General features: G+C 41.1%; 1 protein-coding gene across 1 annotated transcript; it reads left to right on the top strand.

Annotated features, from left to right (window-relative positions):
• On the top strand, positions 1 to 27616 carry UBE2K (ubiquitin conjugating enzyme E2 K). Its single transcript, XM_075194806.1, has 7 exons — positions 1 to 292; positions 15221 to 15314; positions 21007 to 21065; positions 21440 to 21522; positions 22377 to 22476; positions 24808 to 24936; positions 25491 to 27616. The coding sequence occupies exons 1-7, from the start codon at positions 230 to 232 to the stop codon at positions 25563 to 25565; spliced, it is 603 nt and encodes a 200-aa protein (XP_075050907.1). The 5' UTR covers positions 1 to 229; the 3' UTR covers positions 25566 to 27616.

Here is a 27616-nt window from a genome sequence, read left to right on the forward strand (position 1 = left end):
GCCCTGTCAGGAAGTGGTTCCTGCAGCCGCCAGTGCACTGCGCATGCCCCGAACCACCATTTTGCCGTTGAGCGTTGTGTCGGGGCTCGTTCTCCGGGGCGGGGGAGGCTGAGGAACCAGGGCCCGGGAGACAGCAGGACGGAACACTACAGGGAGGCGGGAGCGTCACGGTAGTCATCCCGGGGTCACATCCATTGAGAGGGCCGAGCGCAAGGACACCGGAGCAGACATGGCCAATATCGCAGCACAGAGGATCAAGAGGGAGTTCAAAGAGGTGCTGAAGAGCGAGGAGGTGAGAGGGGGTCCTGGGGTCCTATCCTGCCCCCTGTCCTGAGGGCTAACCAGGGGGATGTGTATGGGGGTAGATGAGTCACATACAGCATAATGGGGTTATTACTCTGGCTGTACAGGCAGTCACATGAGGTGCAGCATGGGACTTGTAGTTCCACAGCAGCAAAAGTCATAGGTCACCAGCAGTATAGAATTATTAAATGAAAACCCAATTATATGGCCAGGGTTGTGCAATACAAATGACTCTAATGGGACCTAAAATGGAAGTTCAAAATGTCTAAAATATAAACTATTTACGTTGTTCCTTTTAAAATAGCTAAAATAATGTCTTCTAAAACTGTACATGCAGTATGTGTGCATCTGTTACTCTTGTTCATTTACCAGGACAACTTTTTTCTGCAACACACTAATCTCACTGATATGTTGCATAGCTTCATGTGGTGTAATTAACAAATCAGACCCTCATTTAGTAATAAATTATTTACTTTGTGTCACTGTGTGGCATTAGATTGATGCTGATTCTGACTGAAATCTAGCATCTTGGGTGGCACTGTGGTTAGCATTGCTGCCTGACAGCTGTGTATCCAAGTGTATGGTTCCCACCTGGGCACTGTCTCTGTAGAGTTTGTATGTTCTGCATGAGTTTGTGCTGGCTTTTACCACAGTCCAAAAAACTAAATTGATCCTGGTGTGTGGTGGAAAATGTAGACTGCAATCTCTGCTTGGGCAGTGGCTGATGTGAATGATTAAACCTTTTCTGTAAAGAGCTCAGTAATATGTTAGTGCTATGTAAATAAGTCATAAGATAATCTTGGGGGGGTTTTCTACTCTGTTGTGCAACACGTAAACGTACAAACTATCATGCTTTCTAGTGCGTTAGGTATATCAGATTGACCAGATAGAAACTATGACTAGGCATGATTGCCATATCCCCATGTTCAGGAAGTGTACTTCTTTGTTCATTGCATTTTATGCCTACACATTACATTTTGTCCATTATATTTGAATATATTATACCATGGTATATTAGCTTACTTATTAGTTGGGACACTACACAACTGCTAAGTTTAAAGACACACTAGCACCATGGGGTAAATTTAGGTTTAGTGAAACTGCCATTGTTGGTGTTTTTTCTGGGGGCTGTCAAATCGCCAGATTTACTAAAGCCAAAACTGCAGAAAAAGAGCTGTTTAATAAGGCGCCACATCAAAAAAAAAAATCGCCTTCCTGATTTTTCCCGTTAAAAGAATACAAAGAGCAACATGCATTTTGTCATACCCCCTGGAAGAAGAGGTGCTTGTGAGAGAGTTCAATCCACATGTTGTTTGAGCTGTCTTGTATCTCCATAGTAAAAATAAATAACAAACCCTTCCAATTCAGTAACAGCCTGGACAGTCAGCACTGGGCCCAATCCTCTATGGGGGGGCGACCTAACAATGTTTGGGCCCCCGTACCTAGAGATGCCTGGCCTAATGTTAGGTAGCACTGGACCCCTTTTTGTACTCCTGTATGTGGTGTACCAAAGGGAAAGAGTAAAAAATGTGTCCTAATTAATAAATAAAGCCAGGTTCCTCATTCCCAAATAAGTATCTAATTGTACCCCTCTTTAAAACTGTAATAATTCATAGTGCATATGTTTATTATATAAATATTTAATAGTGCCAATGTTTATTAAGTAGATAAATGATGGTCCTGTAAAAATAAATTAATTAATATGGGCCCTGTAAAAGTAATAAATTTATAAATAATCTTGCCTCCATACATAAGTAAATATTTGTTCCCTACATTTTTCTGGAGTAGTGTTAATATACTTACCTAATCCTTTTCTGTTTTTGATCTGATGAAATCCATATGGATAAAAAAAATAATCAAAATAAACCATATAGTATCACACTCATGTGATGTGAATAGAATGCCAGTCTCTCACAAACAATGTGTGGATTCTCGTAGATTCTTAGTCTCCTATTACCATCATTGCATATCGGACCAAGGTGGCAAATATGCAAAACAAAGTCTCTAGATGATGTGAATTCCAGCGTTATAGTTATTTGATACTATATGATTTATTCACATTTTTAAATTTTATTCAGAACTTCACTATATACATGTTTTTGTTTTTGAAATATTACATATCCAAGGATTATTTGGAGCAAAGTTGGCTGAAAAAAAGGCCTAGGGATGCCAGGAGAGGCCAGATGCTGTTACTGAAGTGAATTATTTTTTTTCCTTTTTACACCTAGCTAATGTCAGTTTCCCCTCAACCATATACTCTTTGGGCTAAACCTCTTGTGGTTTTGGCTATTTCACTTTTCAGCTTTCAAACCATTGGGGGGCAAAGCCACAAGTGATGAACTGAGTCTTCAAAATCGTCAAATAAAGCAAATTAACTCCAGTGGGTTTGAGGCCTAACTCTGTTCTGGCTTTAAATTAGGTGGTCCCTAATATTATCTTTTTTTTTCTTCCTCTTCTTTCTTCCCCTGAACTGAAGAACTAGCATGGCAATACTTTCTGCTCTTTGTAGCATGTTATAAACACATGACCTATTGGTTCAATCTAATTAATGAAAATAGATGTGTCCAATTAATTTGACTGTTACACACTAACGGGGGAATTCAATTGGTCGCGTTACTGTTAAAAGCTCAGAAGCTGCGAGCAGAAAGCAGACGTTTAAACTACAGTAATAACGGTAATTATTCCCACTATTGCCGTAATAACGGTAATAATGCGCAGGCCCATTTACTTTTAACTGTAACACGGCCAATTGAATTCCCCCTATAAGTAAATACATTTTAATTTCAGGACAAGTTCAGCTTTAAATTTGTATTTTGCTTGAACTCAATTTCATACCTGATCCAAAGTGATGAAATATATACAGAAGAAAACTTTTTCTTGTTGAATATGCGCAACAGATTCAGTCAACTGGTTATACCCAGCTTAAACTCTGACAGGCTACTCTCACATGTACTGTAATATCATATGTATAGTTTCCATAATGTATGACCACTGCAGACCTCCAAGCTCAACAGGGCTTATATGCAGAATATTCACAAAAACTACCAACCGGGGGAAATCAGAAAAATACAATGAGGTCAGAGCCTTGTGCGCTGTGGCTCCACTGGACGTTCTGTACCTAAGATATTGCTGATTTTCCCTTGCAAAATCAGCAGTGTTTTGTGTACTGTATGTAATACATGGCAATGTGTGCAGCTGCATATCATGCAGGGCTCCTATGGGACCTTGTGAGGACTTGAATCCCTCTCCCTAAGTGTTGAAACATTTGCAGGGTGGTTGTATGGTAACAAGGTAGACTCCTGATTTACCCATAGGAAGGGTCTAGGGGAGAGTGGCATGGGAGCATATGTAACAAGTGGAGACTGTAGAAGTCATATGTGACATGGACAGGAGTGAGGTGTGTGCGGTGGCACCACACAAGTCATAACTTCATATCAAACTTATGTAATGTGGCATGGTACACTCCTGCTATGCGTAGTGCAAATCATAATGTGCATGTGGCCCCAGACCATCAGATCTACTACTGGTCTCTCCCTGATATATCCTGCCGCCTCTGACTCTGACATGAAATGTGTGGCCCTTATGTGAGAGACATTCATCAGCTTCAGGTGTTTCATAATGAGACTTGAAGCAGAGGGAAGTCTGCTTAAGGAAGCCCCTCGTCTTCCCCTGGGATCCCTCCTATGGTCTGGTGTTATTGCTGCTCATGAAACTGAAATACAGTTTATCAAAAAATTAAATATAAATATAACTGTAGTTAGAGTTGGAGATGTAATTTATCCCTGCAACAGTTGCAGGTCAGTCTGACAGTGATTGCAAGACACTCCATGAGGTTTATGTACCCGATATATCTGGTCCTGTACTCAGACTAAGTTCATGTAAGGGTTAAATATTTGTAAGTATGACTGCTTGGGTAAAATTAAATATCAATACATTCAAGTGACCGTTGCCCCCCAAATTGTAGCCATACTTTTTTTTTTAAACGTATTCTCAATGGCAATCAATAATAATAGTTCACAAAGAACATACATAACGAGGCAGCAATATAAGAAAGTTTTCAGTGTGTATAAGAGCATAAACAATTATTGGGGAACAGACAGAAGACAGACAAGGGAGAGAAAGGGAGTGGGTGGAGGAAGGGGGTAGATAGGTTTTCCAAAAAATAAAATAAAAATTGAAGGGTAACATCTTGCATCGTCAACAAAGATAGAGCTCTAAGAAGTGATTAATAGGGCCATAGGAGAATGATGCCATTTAAGAAGGGCAATGGAGAGGGAGCACTACTGTAGCCATATTCTTTATAAGACATCTGTGGCCTGGGAGTGCCCATAGTTTACCCAGGAAGCGTGAAAAAAATCAGTATTGAAATACAAAATTCCCTTACATTTATTTCCCCCACCCACCCAATTTTTTTCCAGTTTATGCTGTTTACTGTTTCCTTCTCAACTCTCTAACTTTATACAAGCAATTATAAAGTGAAAGTAACACAAGCAGGGACTTTACTGGATTGCTGGTTTAATTTGGGGTGTGTTCTGTGTGATAAATATATATGGCCAAGCTGTCCCAGACTGTTATATATTTAAATCTGTCTAGAATTGGGGATGCCATACACCTGTTATAACGTGGAATGGATTGCCAAATTCTTCCTGCAGCACTTTAGTAATCTGTTGGTCTCACCAGTTACATTGTGCTGCAGTGCCTTTTTGTGGAAATGCTGAATTTCTCCAATTGGAGCACCCTGCATAACTTCACTTTGAGGGACCTGCAGGAAATTCTCCAGCTCTTACAGTAAAACCGTTTTCCTGTAGTTGTTTGGATGCTGCTTTTACAAATTACAGAACATAATATAAACATTGTTTTTCATGGTGTTTCGAAGTTCTAAAAAGGGCTTTCCAAGATCCATCTTTCATCTCCAAGCGCTTTGAGGTAACCATTTTTCTCATTGATGGAACAAGAAGATGCGTTTACCACTTTCCAGTTGTAACAGAACATGTTCTCGCCACCCATTTACAGTGGAAATAGCCATTTTGTAGGCTGAACCAATGTTCTTTAGAATGCAGTCTATTCGTTCACTAGGACATCACTGAGGCTCTTGGCATGTTGTGGAGTCACTAGTTGTAATAAATATATAGGATGCATGTTGTTACAGCCTCTCCTGTAAGCTAAGGGTACTTTTTAAATGATTGCCTACTAAGATGTGCAGGGATTCACACAACCTGTGGGACACCTTGGATTTATACATATTTTGACTGTCTACTAGCGCTTGAATTTTATTGAATCCTAAAACAGCAAATTGTTTGATGGAAAAAATATCCAGAACATTACAGAAGAATCCGAATAAGATTTTGTATCCAAAGAACAATTTACTACCAGCATTTGTTAACTTAATATTATTCTGAGTTTGATGTGAACAAAATCTACTCTGCTGTTTACACTATTGTGGTAATGTTTTAGTAGCGTGTGTAGTATAATTGTACACCTTTTCTCAGTTTTAATTTAGTAGTGCTACTGGACATTAAAAGCTCTTTACCCCAATGACTATAAATGAAATGGAAATTTTAATCCCTTCCCATAAAAAAATGATTAAAAAAAAAACCACATTTAAAAGAATACTGTGATAACCTGACCAACATATTACTAACCTGCATAGTTGCAAAACCAACAGAACAGCAACCCCAAAGTTACATACACATCACATTCTTATGCCTCATTCACCTCCATTCACCTTTGCTCCCTTAGTATAAAAAGATTTAACAGAAATATACAAATGAAACCCTGACACCGAATATGTCTAGAGAATTGAGCCATGGCTGGCAAACCAACTTTGACTTCTGGGGGCAGCCTCTAGCAGTGGTTTGGTAGGGCCTCATTAGCCGACATCTCTAATGTTAGACAGAAGCAGGTGAAGTAACAGATGTAGAGGGTTTTGGCACAATGTTTCTCAGGGGTCTGCCCCAGCGAAGTGACCCCTCTCTTGCAATCTCATTTTCCTGCTTACCGGCAGCTTAGCGCTACCGGTGACAGGAGGAAGTGCTGTGCCACAGCACTAAGCATGTATCGGATTCTGCAAAGCCAGAGAGGCTTCAGCAGAATCCCATAGGAAATGACAGGTAACGCCATCCTGAGATGGCATTAATTGTCCGAGCAATGCAAAGCTAGATGCATTGCAGAACATCGCGGTCCCCATATTAATCTATTGGGACTGCAATGCTGCACGGTAAACGGAGGAGATTTCTGTAAAATCTCCTACGGTAGGCAGTTAATGCATAGCAAATAGATTTAAAAGATGAGGTAACAGCTGTTTCTGCATTTTTTAATCGGAAATTAGCTTGTTGCATAGACCCCCTCAGTAAGCTCAGTAGACAGGAGTGTGTGCTTTTAAAATGGATAACTGAGGTTTCCATTGGCACAGACATCACCTCACAATGTAAAATGGGGGGGAGGGGTTGACATCACGAAAGGCAAGACATCCATCCTATGGAGTTGCCTGGAGGTAAAATATGTGTTGATGGAGAAAATTAAACTAAATTAGTCTTTTTGCTGCCAATGGTTTTTGTGTTGTTTTTATATTTATTCTGCACCGCACCCTCTGACCTTTTGGTATGAATGTGTGTGATGTACATATATTTTTTGTGGTGGGTGAAAAGGTGATATTAAGTCTTATTTCTCTTTCCTACCATTGGGGGACACTGCAAGACACTGGGGTACTAGGAGTTTAGGCACTTATCAACTTGTTTGTTCCTCACACTCTCCCCTCCTCTCCAGCTTAAACCTCAGTTTTTTCTAAGTACCTATGACAGTGGATCCCAAACTTTCTGGGTTCAAGGCACCCTTAGGGTCTCCATAATTTTTTCAATGGACTCCTAATCCAGAATAATTACCAAGTAGTCCCCCACTCTGCTTACCACCGGCTCTGGCCGCGGCACCCCAGGGAACCACGTCACACAGTTTGGGAGCCACTGGCCTAGGACATAGGTCACTTTAGTATAGGCTCCTGCCTATACTGTCACAGTTATAGCTTCACTCCCGCCCGACATTCATACAGCTGCTTTGTCTGCCTCCTTATCAGCAGACTAATTACATAATGACCCTGCAGCTGCTCCTCTATCTAGGTAGAGATTTGCCTACAAGCTGTGCGAGGGGTGAGTCAGCTCAGAAGCTGCTGCCTCCTCCGCAGGGACCAGAGTGAAGAGAGCCTCGGGCTTTACACTCTTCTGGGTCTTTGTTCGATCCCTGCACCACACCAACAGAGGGAATTAAAATAAAAAAGTGAAAACCTATTACAGCCTCTCCCTCCGTCCTACCACACTAGCCGGCATTGCTCCCCCTAGACAATGAGCAGAATGCACTGCCATGGATGCGGCAGCCATCAGCAGGTCTAAGGGGGACTCGCACGCCATAGGAGGTATTGTGCTGATAGGAGAAGCGCGGCAGCCTGGGCACAGTAATATCCTGCCAAGCGCTCTGCACACAGCCAACAGCCATATTATAGGAATGTGTATATTTCAGGCACAAATAGAGTAAATCTCTGCTTATACAATCTTCAACATATATTAGACTCTAAATTATAAAATGGTCGAACAGTGTCCAGAATTATAAATACAATAATGTTGAAGTAATAATAAAAATAAAATGTCTTGAGTCTCTTGTATCCTTAAAATAGATGATAAATCTAAAAAAAAAAAAAGGAAAAGAAAAATATATGTAGTAACTCTCAGGACATAATGGTATACCCAAATTATGGAACTCTTAGAGTGCAATTGGCTAAAGTTCGAAAAAGATCTTTATGAATACCACGTGAAAGACTTTCATACAATATAGTGTCGGGGTGCACGCCCCTTTCAACTTACTTACTTTTTTGTATTCTTGAAAGCCATTGTAGCCATATTATAGGGCTGTTTGGCTATACAAGGAGGCATGACAGGAAGCGTAGAGGTGGATCTCCCCCCTCCTTCTACAATGTGTGGCAGGCTTTTTGTAATGCAGCCATTCCTACATGAGTCTGGGGCAGTATACATTTTCCTCCTAACGCGGCCTTTATCCTTTCTGTTAATTCTGCATACATAACGTTTACAGACTTTGTTTCATTCACACACATATAGGATAGATGTGTTCAGTAGATATACATATATTTATATTTATATTGTTTTTCATAGCAGACAGAACTTATTGCAGAGAGTGGCGATCTGGTGTACATATTAGGAAATTACCAGTATACCAGCTGAGTAAATTTCCGGATACACAGGTTAAAAAAAAAAAAAAAAGATTTATTTTCTATATTTATCCTGTGTAACTTTTCTTACATTGCAATAGGTCTGAATAGGGACCCGTATTTTTCTATTGAGATTGTGTATTTCATGTACAGTTCAAAATAATTCTGAAAATGGGACTTTCAGGGGTAAGAGACCCGCTGGTATGTCTGCACTGCATTATATATATACTAAAATGACGAGATTCAGTTTTATTCTGTGACACTTTGCTCAGCATTGTCTTATGTTTCATACAGACTTGCTGATATATCTGAGCTGCATTATATCTGTGCCAAATATACTTTTATATCATCTTTTGAACAGCATAGCCCGGATGCCCTCTGTGCAGCTTACGATGCTAAAGTCTGCAAACGAGGTGCTTCCACTTTGGTGTCGGCAGCTCTGGAGAAGCCAGTCTAAACTAAATCGCTGGCAGCATCAATGGCCAGACTCACTGAGGGGGTGATAGGGTCTCAAAAGGTATGTGAATCCCCCTTTTCTCATGCTTCTATACACAGTCAGCCCACACAGATGAGGTCTGTCGCAGTCACTTCTTCCCAGAGAGAAGCAGCTATGTCTCTGTCCCGGTCTGAGTCCCCCCAGACAGACACATTTGCTCACCATCTCACAGGGATAAGCATAATTTTGTTTTTCAGAGTTGTTCACAATCGGGATCAGGTTATGGTCCATTCCTTGGCAGAGGATGGCTAGTTGAATCTTGAGTTTTAGACAAAATTATTGTTAACTCTGAAAATTCCACATCCACTCTCAGGATGGATAGTCTTGGCTTAAGCATCACACACACTTTAACCTTTGCGGAACTTGAGTCTGCAACCCCGTCCGCACCTCCTCAGATGCTGGACAGGGTGTCTGACCTTTGGCAAAAAGCCAAATAAACATTTATTAGACTGGGCAGATTTTAATCTCTTTTTCTTCTCCTGGCAGAAAAAATAGATGGGATGGAAACCCTGGGGTTGACAACCCTGTTACTCGTCCATTCACTTACTCTGCTATCCCTACGTAGGGCAGGCACTCATGAAAGGTTTTCTCTGACAGGAAGTGTAACCTGGCCTTCACTCAACTTAAGTGACTGCTCTCAGTTTGTTTGCATTCATCCTTGGCCAGAGCAGTTAGCCAGAGGTATTCTGGAGAACGTTCCAAGAAAGGAGCTTCTCACTTTTGCAGAGTTACAGTGCAAATTTCAGTTCTGACTCGGGGTCCTGCCTTTTCATTCTGGACATTGCTCCTTGTGGGTTTCCAAGGTCATGGCAGGGCTACGGCGCACCCGGCTTTAGATTTTTTCTGAGTTTTCAACGCATAAGTCACCTCCTCCACTGTAATGACTTCGTTAAGGGATGACGCCTGATGGGGCGTAAGTGTGGGCAGGTAGCATTTGTCTAAATATGAGTTAATCTCTTGAGAGGGAGCCTCGTGGTAGTCTAGTCCTTATGAAGGTTATACAACTTTTCATAGTAGCTGTGAAAAGTGTCATTAATGACCCTAGGGTCGTAGGACAAGATTCCGCTTTTATTTCTAATTGACGTGATCATTTGGGAAGCTCGCTTAACCCTTAATCTTTTGGCTAAGAGTGTATCGGCCTTGTTTCCCTTCTCATAAAAGGTTTGGTTAAGCCATCTAAGCTGACGTTCAGTTTTTTGCTATGAGAATCGAGTGAATTTCTCCTCTAATCTTTTGTATCTTTTGTAATAATGTGGGGGAGTTAGACTCCTTATGTGCCGATTCTAACTCGTTAAGTTGAAGAGATAGTTTAAGTGTCTCGTTGCGTTCTTTTTTTCTATGAGAAGCAAATTGTATAATGTCACCTCGAATAACTGCTTTATGGGCCTCCCAGATTGTGGGGGTTGGGACCTCCGAACTACAATTATTCTCAAAATAATTTGTGATGGAGTCGGCTATGATGTTTTTAAACCCAGGGAGTTTGAGGAGGGTCTCATTTAATTTCCAAGAAGTTCTGCCCCCGGGGGTTCTGAAGAAGGTCTACCGAAAGTGATATTATGGAGTGGTCAGACCAGGTGTTAGGGACAATATCAGCCTTTTTTATGTGCTGGAATATATTTGAACACCCCATAAACATGTCTATCCGAGAATAGGATTGGTGGGGAAATGAGTAGAACGTAAAGTCCCTAGAAGTGGGAAACTGCGCCCGCCAAATATCGAAGAGACCGGCCTCAGTCACAAGTTGTTGCAAATTTTTTGTGTGATGGTGGGGAGGAGTGTCTAGCAACTGATCTGTCCAAAAGAGGGGACATAACAGTGTTGAAGTCCCCTCCTAATAAGAGCAGACCCTTACGAGAGTGGTGTAATTCCGAGAAAGTGTTTGAAAAAGGCAGTCTGACCTGTGTTAGGAGCGTATATGTTGGCAAAGGTTATATCGAGATGCCCAATCTTTGCCGTCAGAATGAGAAACCGGCCTTCGGGATCATCCTTGACTGTTGACGTAACAAAGGGAACCGAATTACGGAGAAGAATGGTGACTCCATTTTTCTTTGTGGGATGAGAGGAGTAGTAGGCCGTGGAGTATCTTCTTGAGGACAAGGAGGGATGGCCACCAGCTTTAAAATGAGTTTCCTGCAAAAAAAATTACATCTCCTTTAAGTTTATGTGCTGTATGAAATAACATAGACCGTTTTTGTGGGGTATTCAGCCCTTTCACATTAAGAGAGAGAGTTGTCAGAGACATGTCTAATGTTCTGAGGAAAAACATCAGGTACAGGTATGCAAGCTATCGGCCGGTGATGCAGAGAAGATAAAAGTGAGGGGGAAAAAAAGTTAGAAAAGATAGGAAAGATAAAGAAGGGGAGAATGAGAGGATGTAGTGTAAAGGGGAAAAGGCGTAGGTTCAGACCTCACTGGAAGTGGGGAGACCTACTGGGTCAGTGCCTAAGAACCAAAGGAAAAAAAACAATCAGGCGAGATACGCCTATACAATAGTTTGTCGTGGCACAGAGTGTGGGAATGCTAAATACTTTTGAACCTTAATATATAAATATATAAATCCCAATGAGTGCGGGTGCGCGGCTAGGAGGACACAGAGTACGTACCCCGTCCATCCGTATATAAAACAATGCAAATATCACTGAAACTGGCAACCAGGAACAGTTGCGTCTGAAAATGATGATGTCGAGAAAATCAACATTTAAACACTTTGTAAACAGAGCAAGGTGAAATGTAAACATTAGAGAAAAAAAAAGGAAAAAGGCAACGAAAAAATTATGGACATTTAGAACCTCCTGAATGGAATATACAGTTACACAGATCATGGGGGTTGTCGTCCTGATGAACTCTGAGAATCACCCTCCGCCATCCTGTCAAGACAAAAGAGGTTAAGCCTATGGATCAAATCCTTCCCTTCTTTTGGAGTACGAATTTACTCTTGACGGCCTTCAACTTCAATTATCAGGCGGAAAGGAAATCCCCAGCGATATTTGTATCCGTTTTCTCTTAGGATTCGTGTGGTCTCTCTGAGGTCTCTCGTGTGGTCTCGCCTTTTGGCTATCGTTGATGGGGCCAAATCCTGGAACACTTGGATACGGCATCCCTCAAAGACAGTGTAGGAAGAATTCCTAACTGCGTTAGATATAAGTTCCTTGGTCTTGAAGGAAAGAAGACGTAGAATCACATCCCTGGGGGGGCTCAGTGTCCTTCGGACGAGGTCTCAAGGCTCTATGCACCCGCTCTATCTGCATTGGGTGATTGGAAACTGTGGGATCCAAAGAGGCGAAGAATTTGCTCACGTACTCTTCTAGGTCTTTAGGCTCGACTGACTCGGGGATGTTGCGTAATCTCAGATTGTTGTGGCGTTCCCTGTTCTCCATGTCCTCCAGCTTGTCTCTGAAGAAGTCGTTTTCTTTTAAAAGGAAATCTAGGTCATGAGATGCGTCATTTTGAAATTTGACAGATGACTCCATCTTGTTTTCGAGGACCGAGGTCCTTTTGGAGATTATAACCATCTCTGCTTTAAGATCTCCAATGGCTTTTTGGAGATCAGTGGAGAAGGTCGTTGGTACGATCCACTATTAAATTACGTAATTCAGCAAAGTCCGCCTTAGTGGAAGGAGTAGTAGTATTAGAAGAATCATGAGCGCTATGAGCCCCTTGTGACGAACGAGGAGGAGATGCTTTGTCCTGACGTGAAAAATGTTGTGTGATCTCACTTGTTGCACCTCTGCAACCTCTGTAGAATGCAGGTTCCTTGGCGAACCGCTCGTCAATATTGAAAATTTAACAGATGAACGGGGGGCCAACCCAGGTGGGCTAGGTGGCCATTACAGGTTGAGAGGAACTGGAAACTGCTTACATATGGTTGTCTGAAAGCTGGTCAGAGCTGTATTGAATGATCACTACAGGGCAATGTAGTATTGGGAACAAGCACCAGGTGGAGCTGTGACACCAGACCAGGATGAGCTTGAGAGAGAAATAGTAGTAGTTTTCAGAGCTACCACTAGATGGCAGTTGCAGGAACTTCAGAGCAGGCAAAAAACAACTGCAACAACAGAGGCTGTGTTCACCCCTAAGTGGCCTAGGGAGCAAAGTCAGTATAGCCTTTGAAGTGGGGGAGTTTGCAGACCCTGCTTTGTGGGGCTTGGCAGGACACTTACAGGGAGGGGGCCCACTAGTATATTCTGCTTTATAAGCAGTGAGGACCTTCTTGTCTGTGGGGAATGTAGGCAAAGTTCTATCCCTTTAAACAGAGGTTCCCCGCGATGGAGCGCAGGAAGCGCTGTCTCCCTGCCACTTAAGATGCTCACCGGGAGATTTATGACGTCCAGCGGAGGCCCCGAGGTTATGGTCAGCAGGGCAGATGGGTGATCTTCTCTTCTCTTCACGGTAGCAGCAGGAGGTTGCACTCGCGGAACCTCGCGACTTCACCCGGCGGGCTGGCAACCAGAGGTGAGCAGGCTGGGGGCCCGGGAACTGCGACTTGCCGCGGAGAGGTAGGCCACGTGTATGGACCCGGTTAAACACAAGGGCCACAGGCGTCAGAGGGCTCGGTGTGCTGCCAGGGGACAGGGGGACCCTAATACAGTGCCCGGGTGGTCCGATGGGGCAGTCAGTAAAAGCTCTGGAGCCGGAGCTCGCTCTCCACGCATCCGACTCGAATGGCTTCCAAGCCACGCCCCCCCATCTGATTTATATTTTAATGCAGATAACTTGTTTTGCCTATTGCCTTTGGTAAAAAATGAAGTATATTAGAAGAACAGTTATTTTGGGATTTGTGTGTCAGAATATTGTGTGTCAGAATAATTTGTGTGTCAGAATATTGCCTTAAGTGAACTATTGGATAATGCCATTGTGCACTGTAATGGCTGTAGATTTGCTTAGTCACAATGTGCAGGTGATGTCTAACAGACTCTTTACTGCCTTTAGGCTTGTCAGTAACTAATGCTTTTTCTTGTAAAAAGTGACCTGTAAACGGTTCTGATTCTCTTGTGTCCCCAAATACTATAAGAACTTTTGCAGTGTTCTCCCCAGCACCTATTGCACAGGTGTTCCACACGGCTGTTTTTACTTGCCACACGGCTCTTAGAACGCTACAGAGTCCTATTATAATGGAATACACCATTTTTTTTCTCCTATTAGAACACACTACAGCCACCAGTGTGTATTATACCACTGACCACCAGTCTAACCAGTCCTGGCAGGTGTGGGCAATAACCTTCAACATTTTTAATTATTATTGCAAAGTATTACAACTGCCCCCACTTGACTACTTCTTACTGGCACCTGGCTGGCAAAATTATCTGGGGAGAACACTGCTCTGTCATACAAAAGCATATATATATATATATATAAAAACAAAAAAAACATAAAAAACATTCTGCAAACATACTTACTAGCTTCCAAAGCACCTCATCCCCCGCGCCCCCTCTCATTTCAGACAAATAACGTTGCCACTAGTATTATGCAGGGACCTGAAGCATCATCATTCTGTAGTGGCACAATGACAAGATCAGGGGATGGAATCGATGTAGGTTGGATACCAGAACTGTGCAGAGAAGGGATCCTGGAGGACTGACCCCCACCATAATTTCTGTAAAGGGCTTGGAGGGGCTAACTTTAGCAAAATATCTCCTTTATAGGTGCAGTTAACCTTTCAAGACTAAAACAAGAAGCCCAAAAATGCATTACTAGTTATAAAATTACAAAAAGGGAAAAAAGTACATATTTACAATCATATCAATCCTTCAAATATAAAATAAAGTACACCTATGTAATAACATTATTTAAGGAACTTGTTCTTCCCACAGTTTATTTTTATCTGTATGACTAATTAAAAATAAAATACATAATTGCAGTATGCTTCCAAAACAAGGCACTGCCTTTCTGGGTTCTAAAACAACACATTTATTGTAGATAAAATAATAATTTCTGACGAAATGGATGCGTCCCATGGTCCTGAAGATGGGGTATAAGTGTAACAGTTTGCATGAAAAGGAGGATGCTCTGTCTGCATTAGTGAATCTCTGTATTTCCTTTGAAGGACCAATCATATCTTTTCTCTCCATGGTGATAGTGTCCGTATTTGTCTTGGTTCCCAATGTCTGTAAAACATGGGAACATCAGAACGTTTCTTTTACACTTTCTGTGGCAAAAAGCAGATTAATTAAAGTCTAAATCTACTTTTGTTTTGTTTTCTCTCTTTAAAGACTAGCAAAAACCAAATCAAAGTAGACCTAGTAGATGAAAATTTCTCTGAACTGAGAGGTGAAATCGCTGGTCCCCCAGACACACCATATGAAGGTAAGAATTGCTGATTGGATGGAAGTTTGTTTGTATTCATGCTGGGTGACTGCACACTCTCATGGCGGCCTTGGAAATCGTCCACTAACATTCCTGTGTAGGAAACAGATTACTGAGGAAATGGCTAATTTGCAGCAGCTGGCATTATAAGCATACTCTTCACAGGCCCATGTAGGGTACCAGGCGTCCACATTTTTAAAGTCGCATTTTCTTTAGAATATCAGCTTAACCGCAAACATGGGTTATAGTGAGTGTGGTCCTATAAATTTGGGCTGTGTAAATATGTGGCAAGGGAAGGTGGCTATGTGATTGGTTGTATAAAGAGGGAGCTCTGTAAAAAATGAAAAACCTGTTCCTTGGAATTGTGATACAGCTTTATAGTCGTTGTTGGGTTTTTGTATTTACAGTAGGGATCCTAACCCACGTCACCTCTTTGCCACTTTTAACTCCCTTCTCTGCCCACCTGCACCTCCTACTTCTTCCTCCCTCACTGCCCATGATTTTGCCACCTATTTCAAAGACAAAATTGACACCATTTGCCAAGATATTTCCTCCTGCCAGATTACTCACTCTACCCACCTTTACCTACACTCCCCAATCCACCCTTAATTCATTCTCTCTAGTAACTGAAGACGAAGTCTCTGCACTCATCTTATGTCATCCTACAACCTCCCCACTTGACCAACTACTCCGCTTCCTCTCCTCCACTGCATGCTCACCTCTAACTCACCTCTTCAACCTGTCTCTCCACACTGGCACATTTCCATCCTCCTTTAACCATGCGCTCATCTCGCCTATTCTGAAGAAACCATCTCTCGATCCAGCCTCTCTCCAACTACCGCCATATTTCTCTCCTCCCCTTTGCTTCCAAACTACATGAGCGATTAGTGTATAAATGCTTGTCTCACTTTCTGCTTTCACTTTATTCTCGACTCTCTGCAATCAGGCTTCTGCCCCCAACATTCCACTGAAACTGCTCTCACAAAAGTGATCAATGATCTACTTATTGCAAAATCTAATGGTAATTTCTTCCTACTGATTCTCCTGGACCTCTCTGCTGCTTTTGATACTGTTGATCACCCTTCTCTCTTGCACACCCTTCACTCCATTGGCCTTTGTGACACAGTTCTTTGCTGGTTCACTTCCTACCTATCGAACTGCTCCTTTGGTGTTTCTACATCTGACACATCCTCCTCTCCACTCCCACAAGGCTCTGTTCTTAACCCTTTACTTTTTTTATTGTACACCTCTTCTCTTGTTGCCAATAATTTGCTCATTCGGCCTCCAATACCACCTCTACTCTGATGACACCCAAATCTATATCTCTTCCACGGAACTCTCTCCTTTTGTACTGTCTCGTGTAACCAACTGTCTTTCTGCTATCTCCACATGGATGTCCCAGCGCTACCTGAAGCTCAACATGTCCAAAACAGCTTATTATCTTCCCTCCTGCCAGAGTCACCACCTGCCTTCAAATCTCCCTCACTGTCAATTACACCACAATTTCCTCAGTCTCCCAAGCCCGCTGCCTTGGTGTCGCACTTCACTCCACCCTCTGCTTTATTTCTCACATCCAGACTCTCTCCCAGTCCTGTCGACTCCACCTTAAAACCATTGCCATAATACGCACTGTTCTTACTCAACATGCTACCAAGACTCTTATCCATTCTCTCATCTTGACTATTGCAATCTCCTGCTATCTGGCATTATTGACACCCATATAGCCACACTTCAATTCTTCCTAAATGCTGCTGCAAGACTGATCTTCCTCACGCAGTTCCACATCTGCTGCACCACTTTGCAAATTCCTACACTGGCTCCCTGTGTCCTCCAGAATCAAATTCGAATTACTCACCCTTACCTACAAAGCACTCAACAACACTACCCCTGCATACATCTTAAATCTCATATCAAAATACTCTCCCTCCCGCCCTCTTAGATCTACCTCTGACCTGCGCCTTGTCTCATCTCTGCTCTCCACTTATAGGAATTCCCTACCATGCTCAATCAGACTTTCCCACAGCCTTCAAATCTTTAGATGCTCTTTGAAAACCGATCTCTTTTTTTAGAGGTGACCTTATCCTCAACAACGCTATTCACACTAATGCACCCTCACACCTATCTCAATCTCCACTCTGATACTCATTTACTCCTTGTTTCAGCTGTGCCTTCTCCCACTTAGAATGTAAGCTCTCTAATGAGCAGGGTCCTTCATACTCTTTGTTTTCATGTCTGCATTTATTTTGTCTGCCTTGTATGTCCCTGTTTTATGTATGTCCTGTTTTCCCTACTGTACGGTGCTGCGGAGCACTGTGGCACTCTACAAATCTACAATAATAGGAGGGGAGATAGGTATTGTTTAATTTGGCTAGCATTAACCTAGCTGGCTTATCTGTGGTTTTCTATGTTCAACCACATTGCCCAATATTTAATCTCACCCCTTACACATCAGCAGCACACTCCTCCTCTTGGTTGCCTTCTCACTTAGGAGAACTTTGGGTAGTAGGGAATGGAAGGTGTTACAGTTCAGAGGTGTTAGGCTGAGTACACACTGCAAAACTTTGCTATCACGAATGATTTTACAAATGACTGAAGTTCCAATCAGTCTGCCAATTCATGTGTACACACTATACACTATTTACCTTCAGATCTTCATTTGGTCCAAGAGCAGTGTATTTGGTCATATCTTGTCATGCTGATTATAACACAAAAAATAAACTTTGACTTTTCCAAAATGTCATTATAAATTTTTGCTTCTGTGACTCTGAAACCAAATATTCAGTCTGGGAACGAATGGACGAATTAATCCTCCTACATTTAACAATCCAGACACAATGACAGGTTCCTACTCTCTCTGGGCAGACAGTGGTGAGAGTGCATACACATTGCAGGATAGGAAGGCGGTTGGAACAAGATTTTTAGTTCTGCCGACCAATCAAATGAAATGACGGTGGGTACTTTGGAACGACTGTCGTTCATCGTGCAAGTAATCACACTAATGCGATATTGGGCCAAACGGTTGTTTATCGGGGGTTTGGCCCGAAAATTGGCTGAAAAACCTGTAGTGTGTACCTAGCCGTACTAATTCTCAATCAAACCTAGTTTGCAAGTACTTAAACTACAAATGGGAAAACCTGTATATAGAAATTTACTTGTAGGCGGAATACTGATACAAGAATGGCCTATATTCGTAATGTGCTGTCCATATGTTAGCAGAGCATATAGTATCTGGAATTGTGCTTCCACCCTGAGGAGGACTTTGTTGCTACTGCTGTTTGGAAGGAACAAGAAACCATTTCACTTTACAAAGGTGCATTTACAGTATCATTCTTTGGGTGCGTTTCCCCTTGGTGAAATGAATTACAGTTTATGGCAGCTAAGAGGATAAACACGATTGCCTCAGTCTTGACCTTTGTCACGTTATCATTATTGCTGGATAACTGTATGATTCATCTTAGCAATTATCTCTTTGTGGAGAGATGTGATTATTACATTTCTTCCATATTCTGCAATGAAAACTGAAACTCGAAAATATTCCTTGCTATGGTGAGGATAGAAATAATTTGGGCATAACACCTTATGTACATTCTGTTTCAGTAAGTTGTGCCCATGAATGTAGACTTTATTTTTGTGAGAGTATATTAACCGACACACAAATGACTGTCCTAGATAATGTAGGGGTCATTAACAAGGAAAAGCTGTCCAGGTCTCAGGTGAAGAGTAATGTAACTACACCACAGGTACAGCACCCCTTTACTGAAGTAGTGATTTCTTAAATTACTACTGTGTTCAACATGTAACTTCAGAGTCCCAGGCTGCCTCTGCTCTGTGCAAACCAGTAGTCCATCTTTACAAAGTCATACTTTATGTAATATGTAGTACTGTCATCTAGTCCTATGTTACTGCACATGAAAGGGTTTATTTATATATTTATAGATAAAAGATAGTATACACATTGCAATATATTTTCTGATTAGGATGAAAGATCCCTCAGGCCTTATCCAAGCATCAAACAGGAAATACTTGCTGATTCCTGGACCACTGTACAATTCCTGATCAATGGAAGCGGGGCCATCTATGTAGCACAGGAAATAGATTTTAGTACAAAGTTAACATGCTACATTCTATGTGAGCCTATGAACATATTTAGTAGCTGTTTAATAAGCTCTTAACTTAAATGTACACCAGTGGATTCCAAACTTTTTCAGTTCAAGGCACCCCTAAGCCAAAATAATTACCAAGTAGTCCCCCACCTTGCTTACCACTGGCCCTGGCACCCCTGTGAGATCTCCACAGGCACCCCAGGGAGCCTAGAGGCACAGTTTGGGAACCACTGATGTACACAATTGTGAGGACCCCCGTTTATATTATAGTTGTACCGCTGGAACTTAAAAGAAACATATATAAAGTGAGGAAACAGTCACATAAAGGTGTTTTTTCTCAACTGGATCATGTCTATCCTTTCCTATTATAATGTATGTACCCCATCTTTTACAGCCTGCTGCCCCACAGAGCCTATAACTGATATCTCACGACTCTACAAACTTAAATCTACATTATTTCCCCACACTTAACACCAATGCACTTGTACATAGAAAGTGCATTTTGTTACATCTGTTGTGGTCTATCCAATGCAAGCACCACTGTAGAAATGGTATAACTGGGTGCCGTGTCCTCATGAATTTGATGTTTCTGGCCTGCACCATAGTGAGCCTAAATCACAGCTTTAGCCTCATGTTCAATGGCCCTTCTATCTTTACCCAGAGCTATTGCTGGGCTTTTCTAATGGTCTGTTTTTGGAACGCATGTATGAAATGCCTGTTCTACAGCTCTTCTTCAGTAGTATACTTAAGATGGTTTATTTTCTTTTACCGACTGATGCCTCCTCTCCTGACACCCATCACAGTGACTTCTGTCCTTCAGGTACACCTTGTTTTCCTCCTAGACTAGAGCCAAAGGCATTATATCAAAATGCATTCACTCTTATTGTCTAACAAACAAATCATTATAATGAAATGACGAGATGGGCAGCCACTATGTCAATGACTGGTCAATACTTTGGGCTTTAAGACTGAAATAAGAGTAGGCACACATGGGCATTCAAATAGAATGCACCTAAATGGATTTGTATTGTTCAATTTTAGTATGGATCTGAGGAGGCAAGTGCAGGCTGCAGTCACAGAAATGCAGCTGTAGGTGCCCAATATGTGTAGTATGATCCCATAGAGATCCAGTTCTATCTTTGTATGTTCAAATCGCTTATTACAAACCTAAAATGCTTGTGTAAATGAGTTCCGAGGCTAAAGAAAAACCGTATATTGGAATATACTGGTAACAGTGAATGCATTTGGAGAGATTGCAGCTTGCTCAGAATTAGTGACTGCATTCCAGTAGTAGCAGAATCCCCCCTACTATCACAGCTTGAAAAAAAGAAATCTGTGCCCAAAGTGTTGGTTATTTCTCTATACTGATGATATAGTATCGGCTTTTGTTTCTCAATTTTGTGTTTTTATTATTTCTGTCAAACCTAGAATCATTCTCCTTGTGTTATTTTGCTGATGTGTAAGGCCAAAAAGGGGACAAATTAGTATTGTAACGATCAGAATAATTGCTGTGAGGTGCTGTTAAATCTTAGAAGTCTTTATGGATGCTACAAGGAGTTATGTAATAAACTGATTTTATTTTGTTACAGGTGGGCGATATCAGTTAGAAATTAAAATACCAGAAACGTACCCTTTTAATCCTCCTAAGGTTAGTAGATGTGTATCTTTTTAACTTGTGTTTTCTTTTTTCATCTTCCTAATAAAATCATGCTATATCTGAGACTTAGTGTTGGGTGTAAATGTGGTTAGTAGTGCTCTAAACTATATGATGCATGCATCGACCTGATTATATGACACTACTAAATATCTACTTACATCAGTGGGAAAAATGATACTTGCTCTGTGTCTAATAGCAATTGTGATACCAATATATTGTTTGTTATGTTAATTCCAATATATTCATATCACCAGGAAAAATTCTATAGTAGGGGGGTAATTGAAGAGCAAAGACATTTCTTTAAGTGGAACGTGTACTATCTTTTGGTTATAGCGCTGTAATTATGTATCTCTATTGTATTTTAGGTGCGGTTTATTACTAAAATCTGGCATCCAAATATTAGTTCGGTTACAGGAGCCATATGTTTGGACATATTGAAAGACCAATGGTAAGATGTGATTCACAAAGGCTGCTGACTTCACTTACGCAGATTCACCCCCTTTATAAGCATGAAAATGTGACTGTGCATAAAATATCCTCAGCCCTATGTCTATATGTCAAATGATGTCATTGTATAAATGCTTTGTACCCGCCACCTCCGCACACTGCAGACAGCTATTCACTGGCCTGAACCAATATTTAGATGCAGCATATTCAATTACATATTTCCATTGAATTGTGATAGGCTGAATCCAAGTTACAGAATTTGTATCTCTTGCCTAGAAGAGGGGTATCAGTAACGTTGAGATAGCGATATGGTGCAGACTAATTTTGAAACCCTGGGTTCAGCCAGAAGCAGTCAGCGAGCACAAACTATTGCCGATATTTAGAGTTTGTGCGGTAGATTTACTAGCTATCATTTATCTAGTACGTTCTAGAGCAGTGATGGACAACGGCAGCCCTAGGCCTCTGTCTTCACCTGCGTCCCACAGCTCTATCTTGTGTTTTGTTTGTTATAGATAGTAAAACTTGTTTAAAGTGCTGCAGATATGTTACTACAGGTAGGTGTCTCTTTCTTTGATTAAATGTATTGTTTTACCTTATTACTGAGATTAAGGGTATCGTGCTTCCCTTTTGAAGGGTAGATGGCCACTCCATGCGGCCATCAAAATGTATCCGGTGGCCCATCGCTGTTCTAGAAAAATATCGCTAGAATCTAATTGGTTGCTATGGGCTTTCCTTTGTAGACGTTTTAGTAAATCTACCCCATGTATACCGGGCAACACAACAAAGTGTATGTTCAGTATAAAACTTCTCTTTATATGCGGGGAGTGAATAGAAGGTGTTCTTGTCTCCTCTCAGGGCAGCAGCCATGACATTAAGAACAGTGTTGTTATCATTGCAAGCTCTATTGGCTGCAGCAGAACCAGATGACCCACAGGACGCAGTGGTGGCTAATCAGGTGAGACCGTAATGTTACATGTTTGTACTGTGTAACTATACTTTTCAGATATTGTTAACTAGTTTGGAGTTACATCGCTTAGCTACTACCTGCCTCGAAACTCTTCCTTGCCAAAGCTGTGTTGTCTTGCTCGTTTCACGTTTCATTACTCTCTGGTTTTAATTAGAGATGAGTGAACTTCAAAACTGTTTCCTGTTCCGTATTTGGCCACAAGACATAGTAGTTTGAGTGGAATTCCCTTTGATTTTCTCCCACTGGGACATCGTTTTTTTTTTCCATGCAAGGGGCACGGTGAGTGGTGGGATTCAAATATAGTAACAACCGGTTCTCTGCCCTAATGACCGTTTTAAGTATACAAAAAGATATACCGAAAGGTAGTTTAATATTTCATGCATTTAATACTCAAATGAATATGCATTTAATGCATATTTTTTGAGTATTAAATTATTTATTATTTGATTATTATATTTTATGCTGCTAATATTAAGAAATAATAGTTATGCCACACAGTAGTGCCCCTATTTCAATTTATGCCACAGTAATGTCCCTCTTCATCACACTCTGCCATGCTGCCTGTGCTGCGCCCCCCCGCCCCCCCCCCCCCCCTTGCTTCCTGGCTTCTTTCTTCTCTTTTCTTCTCCTCTTGCATCTTTATTGCAAACCCCTCCCTGCTCCGCTCCTCACTGAATGTCGGGAGTGATGACGTCACGACCAACGTGTGGACGGAGCAGAGAGGAGTGCCGACGTGGACAGGTGAGTATTTTTGAAATTTTTTTTTAAAGGACCGCCTGCTCCCCTCACCAATGAAGATGGTGAACTCAGCCTATAGTCACCGTAACGGTGAACGAAGCCTAAAATGAGGTATCTGTTCTGGCGAAGCAGTGAGAACCGGCTGAATCTCACCACTGGGCATGGTGTATTAATGATTTAAAAAAGAAAAGAAAAAAAAGTGTACCTTCTTTTAGCCCCAGCTATAAAGGGTAGACCACAAGTATGGAGGTTCCCTTGCTATAAGGAAAACAAGCCCCAGGCTGACCATTGCAAAGCTTTTTCCCATGGGAGAGGAACATATAAATATAAAATTGGGACACCCTGGAGTGGAAACTTTGCCATGCCCATGGTCCCTAAAATCTTTGGCCATTATACCAGTGAAGAAGAAAAAAGCCAACGCACACAATTTTCAAATTTTAACAAGCAACGCCCCAGTCCCCTTATTCACCATTTTTATAAAAAAAAAATAGGTTTTCATTTCTGTCCTGGTCCGGGGCAGACGAGGAAAATCCCCAATTAATAAAAGATCGAGCTACACACTAGGGTGGACAGCTTTTAAATAGTCAATACCTGGATTCCCTTTGGCTACCATTTACCACCAGCAAATTACATGTGTTTCCCACATTGGTTGCTTTTGATTGGCTGGCAGGGAGTTTCTGTTACAGGTACTCCTCACTTAACAACCTACCCATTTAATGACCACTCTGAGTTACGACCAGGTTCTCCCTGGGTCTTCATTGTTATAATTGCTGCTGTTTGTAGAGCTTTACTGTACACGTGTTTCTGTTATGCAGTGTTATGTAATGTAAAGCAAACTAACAAAATACAGTTTTCTTTAGTCTATTTCTTCATTCAGAATCAATAAAAATGATTACAATACATGTAGGTGCATATAACAGTACTGTACTCACTTAGCGACCAATTCGCTTAACGACCTAGTCGTAGGAACGGAACTCGGTCGTTAAGTGAGGAGTACCTGTATTGCCATTTACAGTCTTTTCGCATCTGTTGTTCGTTTTGAGCAAGTGGGTGATTTTTAATGGAATTTTCACGTCTTCCCACTTGCACTACAACCGCTCTAGAAATAAAAGTGGTAAGGTCCTGGTGAGTTATTTACTGAAAATTTATTTGCAAATTATTTCGTTTTTTGTTTATTAAACATGCCTGGCTCCCTATGACTAGCTGACTGCCACATCACCACCTGCATGAAGTTTTTACATCTTTTCAGTCAGATTGATTTTCCTTAATGGATGACTAAAGTCGCATGTGGCCCGCTACTTGCTGAGCCACAGGACCTATTACTTATTTAAGATGCATAACATTTCAGGATTCATGATGAAGCCTGTCCCAAAGAACTACCATTTTTTTTATTACATTGCCAGCTACTCACACACCATGCCAGCTATACCTAGTATCCTCCTGTGTGAAAGACAGGTCCACCCTAGGATAAAAGTGAAACATGCAAAATGCTTGAAATGCTGTGACATTTTTTTTTATTCTGTGTTTATGCTGACAGCTGTTTTTGGGTTTTTTTTCTCTCCCTTTTGTTGTTGTTGCTAGTACAAGCAAAATCCAGAAATGTTTAAACAGACAGCTCGGCTGTGGGCACACGTATACGCAGGAGCACCTGTCACTAGTCCAGAATACACAAGAAAAATAGAAAACCTTTGTGCTATGGGCTTTGATAGAGTAAGTATTGTGTGCGTTTTCTACAATAGCATTGCAGCAGATACTGCCCGTTTGGCCATTTCACACCAGGCTCATTGTTAGAAAGTACAAAATGTATTATGCCGGCGAAAAGGACTGCTCTAAGCCACATTAGTATATATTTAAGATGCAATTGAAAAAAACAAAAGGGTTTAATAAAATAAGAAATGATTATCCTCATCATTACTCCCAGATAGACTCGTCTGCTGTGCTTGCACACACAATTATGGTCATGTAAACTCATTTTTACTCACATCTCTGAGGTGGCTCTTTTTTACTTTTATGTTTTTTGTTTTGTTTTCTATAACCAAGCAACCAACTTCAGTACAAACTCCTCCTAAACCTTCATTTTCTTTCAGCCCTTATACTTGCTAATCAGACATCTTTTAGAACATGTGATACTTTATACATTCCCAAAGTTACTTACCCTGTGAATTGTAACACTGTTTGTCCTTTTATGCTGCTGGTGCCTTTGATTGTGTTGTAGGACCTGCTGCATTAGTCTCATACTCTCTTCCTTTATTTCCCTCCTGCAGAATGCAGTAATAGCAGCTTTGTCATCAAAAGCGTGGGACGTAGAAACTGCGACAGAACTACTCCTGAGTAACTGAGATAAGGCGTCCCCGCTCCCCCCTTCCCAAACAGCACGTCATCTGTTATTTTTAGGATTCTTCATAAAGGAAAAACACAAAACAAAAACAGCACTCCTGCGTGACAATGCTCTTTAGACCATACCGGAGACTGATGGAAAAGAAACTGCTCTGTAAATAAAGCTAATTAAAAAATGTAAATTAAGCAACCACCATACACAAAGGGAGGGGTATAAGTATAATTTTTTTTTGTTATTACTGTAAAAAGAAAATCTTGGAGCTCAACCAATGGGAAAATAAGCATTTGTGTTTTACCATTTGACCAAAAGCGGCAGAAGGCCCTTATGGTTATTTGCTTTGGTTTTAGTTTTTCTGGTGCAATCTCCTTTATTGGAGGAGATGTATAAGCAACCTCATTCTCTGGAGTCCTAGACAACAACTGCCGGTCATTGTCTACCTTACCGCTAGTATCAACCATCTTTTATGTCTGTGGGCAAGCATGCATGCACACCAATGGGTTACATTGGATCATACGAACAATTCGTTTGTAATATGTTTGGTACTTTGCGTTTAGATTGGTCATTATTTTTGGAGTGCTGGAGTTGTGAATATGATAAAGTGATTAGCTTTTCATCAACATCCCCAGCTGTTACTTGAGTCAGGTCCCAGTTACTATCAAGCATGGAATGCTGGAACTTGTAGTTCAGCAACAGCTGGATGCTTTTCTGCCACAGATATTCTAATGGTCCACAAAAATCGTTTACAGAAAACTGCACACAACTTTTAATGGAAGGAGCCAATCAATGAGCAAGCATATCCATTAATCTTTCCTGTAGCTACGTAACACAAATGTACACTAAAAAATGAGTGGCTTATACTGGCTGAAATAAACCTGTTTATTTGCAATGGTTTCCTAATGTAGTGTAATAGACACTTGAGGGGTAGATACACACTGTGCTTACTGTGTACCTGTGACAGTCAGCCTTTGTTGCTATCCGTGATGCTAAAATAAAGCCATTGTGATCTTTATAATGAACACAATGTTGGTACACACTAACAATCTCCTAAATACTGGACATACTGTGAACATAGATTTTGTGTTCTGAGTCTGTCAAGCATTTGTTAATGTGTACAGACATTGCATTTGCTGTTGAGGTCAGTGCTCTCTATTTCACAACCATTTATGCTGTGGGCCCATAACACGGTGATCACACCATGGGTGCAATTTAAGCCCTCTGTGTACAAGCTCTGGCATTGGATGTCTGGAACAGTGGTTCTCACACTTTAAGGTTACCAGGTTCTATTTGATGGTTCTCTTTGCAGAAGCATAATCAGGACAGTTGTGTTTCCTATTGGGTAAGGTGGAGAATGGTGACTGTTCTGATTATTCTTGTAGGAAATGACACTTGGATTCATTTTCTGCAGAATCTTGCAAAGATTACCAAGTGCTTGCATAAGACTACAGCTTTAAATCCCTCCCATTGGCAATCTACACTTACTTTGTTTAGTGTGCCGTTTAGCCTTGATCCTGCAGACAGACTCCGGTTTATATAAAGATCCAGGCTTCACTTGCACTTCAGGAGTGAATTCCTGCAATTTCTTAGCACTTTTAATAAAAGGCTTCAAAAGTTATTTAAATCCAGAATTTCTCTTCTGTAATAAACAGTTGCTTGAAATTCATTAAGCCTGCTGTTTCTTTGTTTTTCCTATTTTTATTTTATTTTTAATACAAAAATTGCTGTGAAGCCTTTAAAAAAAATCAGTTGCTTACTCATCCTTTGGCCTTTCTAGAACATGTCACATAGTGCTCCCAAAAATTAATAAAAAAAAACAAAAAAAAAACGGAAAACATTGTACCAGATGTATATTTTTCTTTCCGTCATATTTTGTAGGTCTGTGCCATTTGCAGTAGCCCAAATGTCTGTTTTAAAGGAAGAGTTAAATGATCGTACTATTGGAGTCATTTGCATAACTGTGGCACATGCCACACCATGTGACCACCATCTGACGAAGGTTTGGTATGTTTGAAATGTTTGGAATAGTGCAACAAATAAAGTTAAAAACAAACAAAA

Source organism: Mixophyes fleayi, chromosome 1, assembly GCF_038048845.1.
Source record: "Mixophyes fleayi isolate aMixFle1 chromosome 1, aMixFle1.hap1, whole genome shotgun sequence".
Lineage (NCBI taxonomy): Eukaryota > Metazoa > Chordata > Amphibia > Anura > Limnodynastidae > Mixophyes > Mixophyes fleayi.